Source organism: Alosa pseudoharengus, unplaced genomic scaffold, assembly GCF_046254945.1.
Source record: "Alosa pseudoharengus isolate Yale_2024_CS ecotype anadromous, Long Island Sound unplaced genomic scaffold, YU_APseudo_1.1 YU_APseudo_1.1_scf_3, whole genome shotgun sequence".
NCBI lineage: Eukaryota > Metazoa > Chordata > Actinopteri > Clupeiformes > Clupeidae > Alosa > Alosa pseudoharengus.
This window is the reverse complement of record NW_027468718.1, coordinates 1,444,578-1,457,469: the sequence shown is the minus strand read 5'-3', so window position 1 is coordinate 1,457,469 and position 12,892 is coordinate 1,444,578. Positions and strand designations below refer to the sequence as shown.

The 12,892-nt window shown below is 39.5% G+C and overlaps 1 protein-coding gene across 4 annotated transcripts in view; it reads right to left on the bottom strand.

Annotated features, from left to right (window-relative positions):
- LOC143100006 (butyrophilin subfamily 3 member A2-like) overlaps positions 1 to 12,892 on the bottom strand; it is a 40,574-nt gene that overhangs the window by 6,531 nt on the left and 21,151 nt on the right. For all 4 annotated transcript variants that reach the window (XM_076262933.1, XM_076262930.1, XM_076262931.1 and 1 more), the window contains 3 exons: positions 12,179 to 12,259; positions 8,055 to 8,090; positions 5,717 to 5,950 (listed from right to left, as the gene is read on the bottom strand). In XM_076262933.1, the coding sequence (XP_076119048.1) occupies positions 5,717 to 5,950; positions 8,055 to 8,090; positions 12,179 to 12,259 (351 nt within the window). The remainder of the gene's footprint in view (positions 1 to 5,716; positions 5,951 to 8,054; positions 8,091 to 12,178; positions 12,260 to 12,892) is intronic.

Here is a 12,892-nt window from a genome sequence, read left to right as displayed (position 1 = left end):
ACCTCTCCAGACCAGGGGTGATGCTTTGCTCTATCCCAATTAAAACATTTCCTAGTTAGCCTTTCCTCTGGCAGACTGACAAGGCGGTTCCACAATCGCACCATTTCACACCTTTGTTCTACAATACATGGATCCCATCCTGCATCCCCATTAACAGCTACCTTTGCTGCATATTTATGCACACCAAGAAAACACCTTAAAGCAAGACTTGTTGTAAGTGGTGCTATAGCCATATTCTACTGCTCTTCATACTGTCCATCCTGCACATACACTTATTCTTAATACTCTTATAATGTTACTGTTTCTGCACTCCAATGGTCCTGTTACCACACTGCACATAGCTGTACATTAGGGTGCATCATCCGCCTCACTTTTTGAAAAAAAAATTGAAAATCAATCTGTCCCTAGAATAATTTTGTTCCATTAACCAAATAAAACTTCCATGAGAAATTTTATTGAATTCTATTGATGTTTAGGCGGCCCACCGAGCCTCTGAAGTTTCCAACTAAAGACGTCCATAAAGCTAGGCTGAAAATATCATTTTTTCTTTAATAACGCCAAAAATAATGGGTCTAGCTCATAGCTGTCATTCCAAGTAGCCTAGTGCGTAATTCTTCTTCATAAAGTTTAACAAATGTACTTGGTTATTTTAGAGAAAAATATAAATAGCCTGTCATGCAGTTTGTGGGCTAGGCCTACAGTGCAGAGTTGGGAAGTTATGGTAGACCAATTTGGAGTGAATATAGGCTACAAACAGGGGGAATCCTTTCTCTACACGTAGCCTGATGGTAGGCCGATACACACAGTATGTGCGGCCGTACACTATGTAGGCGCCACTGAATCGTGCTCTCACGACAACCACGCCGTCATCTTGACTTAAATAGTCTCAGTCACCTTCAAGCAAGCAAAACGATGCTTTGAAAACATCTGTTTCGCTGGAAGGGCAAGGGGGTAGCAACAGGGCAACAGCACAGAGACAGGGCCAATGGTAGAGCTAATGTTATGAGATTGTTAAAATACGGGATATTTTACAGGAAAATATTAAAACGGGAAGACAGCGGGAAAAAAGTTAAAATATGTGAGAAACCCGGTAAAAACGGGAGGGTTGACAGCTATGGTCTAGCTCTATAATGTCAATGGAAGTTGAATATAAATATGGACTTTCCGCATCATTTGGTGTGAGTTGTGTGTCTCTATCTTTATTACTTCCTGAGATATGGCAGTAGTGTACATTTTGGGGGAAGCAGCCAGACCAACGGACACCTTGTTTTAGCTGAATTACTGAAGCTAAGCAGGTGTGGGCCTGGTTAGTACTTAGATGGGAAAACTAGGTTGCTGCTGAAAGTCATGTTGGTGGGTGGTCAGTAGGTGGCACTCTTCCCTCTGGCCAAAAAGATCGATCCCAATGCCCCAGTGCAGTGACGGGGACACTGTACTGTAGGAGATGCCGTCCTTCGGATGAGACGTTAAATTGAGGTCCTGACTCACTGTGGTCATTAAAGATCCCATGGCACTTATCGCAAATAGTAGGGGATTCTTCTCCAATGTCCATGGCTAAATTTCCAACCTGGCTCAATCAATCTGGCCCCCTAATCATCCCCCACTGTAATTGGCTCATTCACTCCCTCACTCTCCACCTCAAGCTGGTGTGTGGTGAGCGTTCTGGCGCATAATGGCTGCCGTGCATCACCCAGGTGGGTGCTACACATTGGAGGTGGTTAGTGAGGTCCCCTTAACATGTGAAGCATGGCCCTAGCAGTGGCGCGACTGGCTGGGGCACCTGCACAGTACGCCGGCGACCCGGGTTTGATTCCCGCCCCGTGGTCCTTTCCGGATCCCACCCCAACTCTCTCTCCCACTCACTTCCTGTCAATCTCCACTATCCTATCTGATTAAAGGCATAAAAAGCCCAAAAAATGTACTTAAAAAAAAATAAAAAATAAAAAACATGTGAAGCACTTTGAGTGTTGAGAAAAGCGCTATATAAATGTAACATGATGTTGAGGGAATGTGTGGTTGATGTGGTATTAGTGTGTGTATAAGTATATAGTATAAATACTCTTTTGATCCCAGTACCAAATTTGAAGGCTGGAAAACAATATATATGTGGCCCACCAAGTCAATGTAAAATACGTATCATATTTGAAAGTTGCCGTTTATACTATAATCCGATCAGTCATTATCACTTCACATTCACACAATATTTGCTGATTCCCACTTTGTTCTGTTATCTGATGAACCATCCGAAAGATACCACATGAAGCACCTGAGAACTTGGCGACAGTTTGGAAGACGGGATCCAGTGATAATCGAGTCATCCGGAACAAGGCCACTGCCCAAACCAAATATCCAAGACGATTGTCTTGTAGACAGAAAACATTTTGAAGACTGTGGATTGGCATTACTAATACACTCTCCACTAGAAGCCATGTTGCAAGAAAGTTCATGTAATCCTGCGTGATACAACTACTACTCTACACTAAACAAAACATTCCCACGCATGTAGCCTATATCTGATTTGGAATTATGAGATTTTTATAACAAACAAATGTAAGGTGTTAACAATATAAAATTGTTAAGTTTTTCTGAGAAAAATCACCAAAATATGCATGACAACATAAAGAAACCCAATGTTTATCAAGTGAGCTGTGTGCTTTATGCCCTTAATACAGTTATTATTCAAATAACTACTGGCTAACAAATTGATAATAGTGAAATAATGTGAAATATACCCCCATAGTCCCCCATATTGCCAGGCGATTTCCTGAATATGGCAACAATTTCGACCATTCATAAAGGTTAATGGTGGCGGGCCACCTAAATATTATCCAATTTACTTCAAAATTTACCAGGAATGTTTTTTTGCTCATTGGAACATAATATGCATAGGGACAGATTAATTTGCATGTCAAGGCGGATGATGCACCCTACTGTACATACCGTACTTTATCTGTCTATATGGTTCATAATAAATATACATGTTTATTCAATTTTTTCAGAATATAATATATTCTGTTAATACACTGTATCTATACTACTATTATAATGTTCCTGCCACTACACTGCACATATGTTGTTCATACATTGTTCATAGTACATCGCCATATTTATTCTGCTCTTATAAAGTAATTGCTAATACACTGCAAATATGTATATTTCATTTATTACTCTAAACCACCTTCTGTAAACCAACTGTATACTACTGTCTACACTGCACTATATTTCTTGACCTGCCTATGCACCACCTGTCTGTAGATACTTTGTATATAACATTGCACTTTTCGGCTTTTTTGCACTTCTGGTTAGACGCAAACTGCATTTCGTTGTATTTGTACTTGTACTCTGCACAATGACAATAAAGCTGAATCTAATCTAATCTAATTGGCTGACCTACTGATTTGTGTTTTGATACATTTTCCTGGACATGTCAAACTTTTTGTTATATATCACATGTGTATATCACATCATATAACATATTGTAAGCAGGCAGAACAGCAAATGGTGTACCCAACTAATTGTTCGCCACAGAAGAGACAGCTAAATTAAATCTACCCAGGAAGGCCACATCACTACCTGCCCCCCTCCAATCTGACCCCAGACATAAATGTATATTCTGTCATTATATCTAGCCATGAGTGTTCTAGATCAGTTGCTTCATTATTACCTTGGCTTCACTTTGCAACACCAGGGCTGTACGTTAACTTTTTTTGCAAGTAGCACTGGTGCTACAGAGGTTAAAAGTTTTGTAGCACCAGCCACAAATTCTGTAGCATCGATATAAAACCTCTAAAATCTCTAAAAACAATCACAAGTAAGGCAGTTCATCAATTGTGGTTGGGATCTAGGCCTACTGCAACTGGATTGATAAAAGGTAATGTAGTTGCAAACATCTCACCTGGCTACATTGTGTTTGAGATGAACAAAAGCTATCAGCATAATATGTTATTTGGTTGTTGGACAGTTCCATGCAGTTTGACTTTTCAACGGGTAGGCCTACCAGGAAGACAGGTCATGCCAGATATTTTGTTAATTTTTCTTATACATATGCATTGGAAGTCAGTTAATTTATTTTTGAATAAGTAGGAGATATGCTGAAGATTTTATTCCACTAAGATTTAATTCAAGTTTAGTTCATATGTCTAAGTTTTTAGATTAGAGTAGGCCTACATTCAACCTTATTGTCATTGCACGAGTGAAATAGCCTACCGTTTTACATAACCAGTGGCGCAAATGAGTAGGCTAACTGACATGTCAAACAGTGCACTCATGAAATGCATCCCTAGACTGTTCCATACACATAGGCTACAGTAGGTCGCCTACTGAAGATAGCTGAAGGTCTGTGGCTAACGCAGTCGTAATTAAAGTGTCGTGAAGGTTTTTTCGGAACCGATCATGTTCTTGTATAGGTTATTAAGCACTACTAAGTGAGACTATGTTGCGCATAAAGCATGAAGTATTGACAGATATAAGCGAACGACCCGGTGGACTTTTTTCTTCGAAGTTTTAGATCTGAATGGTGTTGTTTAGATACTAAGTTGTTTGTTTTAAACTGAACTAAAAGTGCAAAGCAACAAGGCGATTGCCACAAACTTCTACCTTTGCTTGCCTAATCTGAATTCACCTCAGCCCGGTCGGAAGATACTTTGGCTTTAGGCTAAACATAGCCACTTGTTCGATACGCGAGGGCAATTTGCAAGGTGTTGGATTGTTTGGATACTAGGCCTACAAAGAGGTAGACATGTGTTTTAATCGCGTAGACTGCAACTACCAAGTTGAAATCAAAGTAGCCTACATCGATTCCCTTCTCACAGAAGTAGCCTATACATACGCACTTCAAACAAACAAACAAGTGTTTCACAGGGAGCCTACACCGGGCGCGTAGCCTAACTGAAGAGCTCCGTTCGCAACGTGCAAAAACAGAAGACGGGTCTATTTTTTTTTAACGTACAATAGTCTATGCGCCGCTATCACATCTGGTGTAGCCAGTTGCACTGATCACAGTAGAAGATAATTGCTGTAGTCTCCCTGTCAGTCTCACACGCATGCATTGTATTGCCATAAGCAAAACTGTATCGCACCAGTGCTACGTTGGTAAATCATCCATCGCACAAACTAATTTTTTTGTAGCATGTGTACAGCCCTGAACACTGTGCTGTGCATACAACAGAGCTATCAGAACTCTGTTGTTAACATCCAGAATAAAGAACTATTCTTCCGCAAGCCAGCATCAAGTTGTACCTGCTCTTGACTACACTGGAATCTACTCGCTCGACTCTGTCACCATTTGGAAGTAAGGAGACTATTTTTATAGCATTCTTCAGGCGCGTGCATGGTCTCATTTAGTGGAGAACTTCTCAGCTATCTGTTATGTCTGTTATGTGATGCTAATCAATTAGCCCCCCTCCCATTGGTCGGTCAGAAATATGACAACTGCTGTCTGGTCCGTGTAGTGAAAAATGTTGGGAACCACCAAAGTCCCCCCACCTCGGCAGCTCCCACTCGGCAGCCATTTTGATATGCACTTCGGTCAGTTATTTCGGGACAATTCGGATAAATTCAAATGAAAGGGGAGTACGAGTTAGGGTAGTAATGATTCGTAATGATAAAATGACAACTGATGAGGAAACTTCAGTGATAGCAGTCAACTCAATAGTTTAGGTACAGTGCACAACATACACCACAAGTCAGAAAATAGTCCAGGAGCATTTAAACTCACTGTGAACTCCTGCCACGCCATTGTGCCCTCCTCTGGTGGTGTCTGGAGTCTTTCTCAGTCTCATCATGTACACTTCTCCCGCCTCCAGATCCTGATCGTTCACAGTCACGGTGCCCTCAAAGTTGCTCTCTGTCACGTGACCATTCTTATTCAGGGAGATGAAGGCTTTTCCATTGGACCACTTGATCTCCATGTCATCAGCGCACATTTCCAGAGAAGGCGGGTAGAGCAGATCTGTGAAAGGGAAATATACTCATTTACTTTGCTAGTAATCCTGGGATTCAGATCTCCTCTCATATCCATTGGCTGGTGTGGTCGTGAACTAAAGTTAAGGGCCCGCTGAAGTGTTTTACCTTAAAATAATGTTTCCAAAATCATTTTGATGACACCTAAACGCTTCATAAGGTGCACCCCCCACTCCCCCTTCTTCTTCCCACCAAATTTCTGCGTCTAATTCAGTTTCAACCGTTAAACTTTGTTCAAACTTTGTAACGTAGGCCTTGAAAAGGTCTGTGACCCTCTCCACAGAGGGGAAATTTGGTCTCTGCATTTATCCCAATCCATGAATTAGTGAAACACACTCAGCACACAGTGAACACACAGTGAGGTGAAACACACTAATCCCGGCGCAGTGAGCTGTATATATATATACTATATATAATAAGTATACTTATACTTATTAGGCCTAGGCCTATTTTTATCATTTTTTTGCAAGGTGTTGCTCCTGGCAAGACTTGTTTATAACACGTTTGGTGATTAATTGATAGCTGTTTTTGGGACACGTTAAACTTTCTTTATAATGAGCGCATACGGGGAGTAAAACGACTTGTTGCCGTTTTGGGATATTAAGCTACGTTATATACTTATACTTACTTTAACCATTTAAACTACTCAACTATTCAGCCATTCCAACTGTCAGTTATCATCAACTATGCCTCCAGCCAGCTATATTAAACAACCACCTACCTAGCAACCAACATAGCAACCATTGAAATAAAGCATCTATGTCAGTTTCCATAACAAACAACATAATTATACTAGCAAACCACTATAGTAACTCCTTTATTTCTAATAGTAGCCACCATGGATACCCTAGCAACAACCTAGCAACAACCTCAAGTACCCTAGCAACAGCCTAGCAACCACTTCCACAGTTACAACCTAGCAACCATCATAGCAACCAACACGATTAACCTAGCAACCAGCATAGCAACCACCATAACTATCCTAGCAACAGCCTAGCGACCACTTCAAGTACCCTAGCAACAGCCTAGAAACCATGGCAAATACCCTAGTAACAGCCTAGCTACCACTTCCACAGTTACAACCTAGCAACCAATATAGCAACCAATGAGATTAACCTAGCAACTAGCATAGCAACCACAACAACTAAACTAGCAACAGCCTAGCAAACACCTGAGTTACCGTAGCAACAACCAATCAACCACTTCCACCATCATATGTATCTAGGGTTGCAAAATTCCGGGAATTTTCAAAGTTGGAAACATTCCATGGGAATATATGGGAATAAACGGGAATTAACGGGAATGAATGGGAATAAACTAAATACATCAATCCCATGCACACAGCAATCAGCATAGGCTACTAGACATAAAGGAAACCTATGATGCGTTCATGTGCATGGGGAAAATAAATTCCCAGTGAAAATGTCATCTCATGTGGGAATAACTGGTGTGAAACTGGGGGAAGTTTGCAAACAGAGTTGCCCAGTTATGGGCTTGTCGTCACTTTTGTTCTCATTTAAATGTGTGTACGTCATTTTGCATAAACTGTAATGGGACAATTAATCTGTCTGATTAAGCTTGACAATTTATATATAATTTACATAATCTATAAGGTTTGGTTGGGGTGGTATGTTGTGTCATTATATTTTTTTATTTGTTTTACCATTTTCTGGGATTCTAACTGAACAAACTGATAGTCAGTCAATGTTCCAACCAATTGGATTTTGTTGTTGAGTGGCGTGGTGTATCTTGGGCAGTTCAGTGGTTTCAGTGTTGCTAGCTTAGCACGCTAGTAAACCATAGGCAGAGAATGGGATTCCCGCTAGCATGGTAGCTAGCTTTGTATGCTAAGCTAATCGATAATACGAACAAACAAATCATATTGCATATTACAAAACAAAATGTTAATGTTTGTATAGGAAACAGTAGGAATTACCAAAACTTCCCAGTTAATTCCCGTAAATTCCCATTAATTCCCATAATTTCCTTTAATTCCATGAAAGTTTCCAATTTGGAATATATTTGGAATAATTTATTTTTCTGTAGATGCAACCTAAAGTCAGTCAGCTACTCTGGACAACCAGTTAGCTCACCTTGGGACATGTCAGATTTCTTAGGTTTCTTCAGTGCTGTGAGAAAAGAGAATACAGGGTTAACAGAAATGAACCCTTTTAGAGCGCACAGCACACCTCTTTAGCTGGTGATTACTGATAATACACGCTCCACACTGATCCAGCATATTTCTTCACCTTATGCGTGTGCTTACTGCGCTTCATTCATTTAGTGTCTCTATCCTTCTCAAAAGTTTAGACAGAAGTAGCCTAGATTTCATGTTTGTTGGTTGTTGAAGTGTGGACTATAACTGCTCAATTGTGTTCGAGAAACTGCAACCACGTTAGCTAAAATCACATCTCAACATGACGAGTAGGTTAGTCTGGATATCATGAAACATTCAGTTTATAGGCTATATGTCCAGAGTGTAGAGACTCGTATGCCAGTGCCACCACAACCCTGCAAAAACATCTGTCGGTTACGATTCTGGCATGCTGCATGGTTATGGACGACACTAGGATGTGGTTATTTAAACATCCTGGAGATGTGATGTGTTTATAATAAAACATGCCAGGCCATATATTCCCCATATTCCTTGGGAAGGCTTATGTAGCCTACCCGCCCGTACAGCTACTCAAAGCTAACCTGAATATGGCATGAGTGGAAGACGAGCACTTAAGCAAGGCAGACGTCAGTTAGGCTACAGCTAAATGAGTTACATGTTATGGCTATAAACTGGTTGAGTTGAAGTAGCCTACACTAAATGAACAAACGTCCACTAAAAATAGGCTTTATAACTGGTTAAATTTCAGTGGTAGGCTATATTAATTTATCATGTAGGTGATAATAATGAAACATATAATGCAACATTTGATTTGGTACAGCTATTCCAAAGGTAGACTATGGTCTCTATAGACCTCTGAAGTTCGCCTACAAAAAAGCTGCCATCTTTGAGATCCGGTATCTGGCAATTTTTTTCTATGGGAAAATAACATGGGGATTTTGAATTATCGCACCTGTTGTAAAGGCAGCACACTTTGATTTTTTGCTACCCCAAACCTACTTACTAACTAAATTAATGGCAAGTTGCATCGCAAGTTAGCTCTGGGGTAGCAAAAATCAAAGTGTGCCGCCTTCACGTACCGGAGATCACAGTATCCACTTGAAGGCAGAGGACAAAAGTGTGTAGAGCAAAACGTTTGCATTTCCGATTTCGTCATCCCCGCGAGAGTTTAATAGGTGTGATAATTCCAAATCCCATAGGAAAAATCTAAAGATACTGGATTTCCTTATATGAGCAAAGATGGTAGCTTTTTTGTAGGCAAACTTCAGGTCTATTGACTTCAGCTCACTCCATTTGAAGGTATGCCTATTTGCTCAAAATAGGCTTAGCTGATGCAAAAATATTTATTATTCTCCTCCAAGGATAGACTAATTTATGTTTAGGTTACGGTCTCTACACATAAGTAAAATGATAAAAAAAAAGGATTTACAATCCCAAAACAGAAAAAGTTGGGACATTGTGTAAAATGCAAATAAAAACAGAATGTGATAATATACAAGTCTCGTAAACCCATATTTAGCAGCAAAAAAGGATATAGACAACATATCAAATGTTGAAAATGAAATTTGGAATATTTCATGAATGTTCATTTTGAATTTGATGCCAGCAACATTTCAAAAAAAGCTTTTTAGGATTTCAGATGCTCAACAGTATGGGGTATTCTTAGTCATGTTTTTCATTCCATTATGCAGAGAAATACTATTTAAATTATGCTGAATTCATTTTGGCATTGTTTTCATTTTGAAACATTGAAAGTCTTCCCTGGAAATTACATTGCCTGGATGGCAGTATTTGTTGCTCAAAAAATTGTTCAGAATTGATTATTTGCCAAATGTGCAAGATGCCCATGCTGTAGGCACTAATGCACCTACACACAATCATAGATGTTGGGTTACAAACTGAGCACTAAAACAAGTTGGATAGGTTGGATACTTGGTTAGGCCCTCTCCTCTTTAGCCCAGATGAGTCCATGATTTCCAAAAAGAATGGCACATTTTGATTGGTCTAACCACAGGACAATTTTCCATTTTACCACAGGCCACTTTAAACAAGCTTAGATACAGATAAGATGGTGGTATTTTCTGTGTCATTTCTCAATACAATTTTGGTTATTTTGGCTGCAGTTTTCAAGTAGTATCAAAACAGAGTATCAAACTGTGCACATAGACAATGGTTATCAGAGGTTTGAGCCCATACAATGACAGTTCTGGAAACAAGTCTGGTGCTGATGCAGTGCCATCTGAGATTCAAAATACCACGGCCATCCAATTTGTTTCTCAGTTCTTTCCCTTGTTTGCAAAGATTTCTCTGGATTCTCTGAATGTTTTAATAATATTATGTCCTGTAGATGATGACCTCCCCAAATACTTCATAATTTTATGTTAAGAAGATTACAATTACATTGTTTCATCATTTGTGCATACAGGTTTACACAGTGATGACTACCCCTACATATACAAGCAACATATACTGCCATCCAGGCAATGTCTTTTTCAGGGATGACCGGGCTTAAAATTCATTTTTAAAATGGGGGGGGGGGATTCCCCCCTTAGGTTATTCATGTAGGGGGGATTTACACTTTTTTTTTGGGGGGGGGGGGGGGGGGGGTGTCGATTCTGATACCAAGTCAAGAATTGCCCATCACCTTGACGTCATCAGTAATATTGAATATACTGTAGTGGGATCATTCACAACAGTGGCCATCCTAGATTCTGCTTGACTCTCCACACACACACAAACACACACTGAAAATGATGGCTTATGTGATATGTTTCTATTTCATATATTTTTTAATTCATATAGAGTGTATTTAGTTAATAATGTATTTTTAATGTATAGCATTTTATAGAAATTACTAATAGCTAAACATATTTAGTAATATGAATGCTTCATTTTGACGTTTAACCTGTAACACTTAGGCATATCTTTAATGTGGTGTGTAGGTCTAATTGAGTGCACATTGGTGATGAGTAGGTGTAATTGAGTGCCTGTCACTTTAAGAAAATACGTGAGAGTAATTAACCTCCCTTCAGCCTGACGGTTTTAGGCTAGTCGCTAGTGAATAAAAGTTGTGCATAGTGCATAAGGATATGTGGATGCATTTCATTATGTTTTCCATGTCATTAGATAAAAAAAATCTTTCTGGGATCAAGTGTTGACGTGACCTAGCAGGATAGTTACCAAGGAGCTCTTTCCAGATGTAAAAGTTTGCCATGGTTGCGTAGCTCTCTCTCTCTCTCTCTCTCTCTCTCTCTCTCTCTCTCTCTCTCTCTCTCTCTCTCTCTCTCTCTCTCTCTCTCTCTCTCTCTCTCTCTCTCTCTCTCTCTCTCTCTCTCTCTCTCTCTCTCTCTCTCTCTCTCTCTCTCTCTCTCTCTCTCTCTGTGTGTGTGCATGAGGCTATCTTCAATTCAACTCGGTAGTTGATCCGTCCGGTCAATAGCACCGCATTCACGCCACTTCATGATTATATTAACGTCATCAGACAGGCTGTAAAAGTGTATAGAGTTGCGGGACTTGAACAAATTCTGCGCAATACCCGCAATGAAATTTAGGCCCTGGATGACCTTGAATATTTCAGGAAAACAATGCCAAAATGAATTCTGCACATATTTAAATAGTATTTCTCCATAGAGGAAGAGTCCAGGTGCTAATATGGCCTGTCTGCAGTCCAGATTTGTCAAATTAGGTGCATAATGGAATGAAAAGCATGACTAAGAATACCCCATACTGTTGAGCAACTGAAATCCTATATCGGGGAGTAATGGGACAACATTTCATTATCAAAACTGTAGAAAATGGTCTCCTCAGTTCCTAAACATTTAGAGAATTGTGTTAAATGAAGAGGTGAAGCAGCACAGTGGTAAACATACTCCCGTCCCAACATTTTTTGAATCATGTTGCTGGCATCAAATACAAAATGAACATATACTTTCCATGAAATAGTCCAAATTTTCATTTTCAACATTTGATATGCTGTCTATATCCTTTTTGCTGCTAAATATAAGTTTACGAGACTGGTATATTATGACATTCTGTTTTTATTTGCATTTTACACAATGTCCCAACTTTTTCTGTTTTGGGGTTGTACTTTAGTAAACTCACCCAGTAGAAATTGAAGAATAATTATCAGCCCTAATGCTGCAATTATCCAATAATGGTGCCTGTAATGACCAAACAGGGTTTCTGAAAAAAAAAAAAAAACATAATGTAATGTCATTCAATGCAGGAGACTTCACAAAGACCAATAATTATATGCAATCACTGTAAAAGATAATTACAATGCATGAAAATGCACTGTTCTGTTATCCGAAGTCGTCGTCTTCTTCTTATTCTTCTCCTAACCAAAATTTCAGCGGCTAATTCAGCTTCAACCGTTTAACGTAAAAACTTTGTAACATAGGTCTTGAAAAGGACACTTGAGCAATGTATTTTTCATTTCTGTAAACGTTATACTTTTTGAGATATTAACAAAAAACAAGCTTATTATTCCCCATAGACTTTGCATTGGCACTATGACATCTAAACTGATTTGCACCTGTATCAACTGCCAGCTGCTCAACTAGGCTCCCTCAAAGAGCCAATTAAACTGATTGTGCCTGTATTAACTGGTTTCTGCTCAACTAGGCCACTAGGTCTCTCCATTCTACTAGGATATAAGGTATGGACACTATACTCTCATTCAGGCGTAATAATCCAGTCACTAACCAATTTGTCTGCTGCAGCTCAACCTTGATGTCGGAAGTTAACCTACAGGGACTATTTTCAGGTGCTGCATGATATCATTGTGCTGCTGCACCCATGGTGTACCTTGATTAT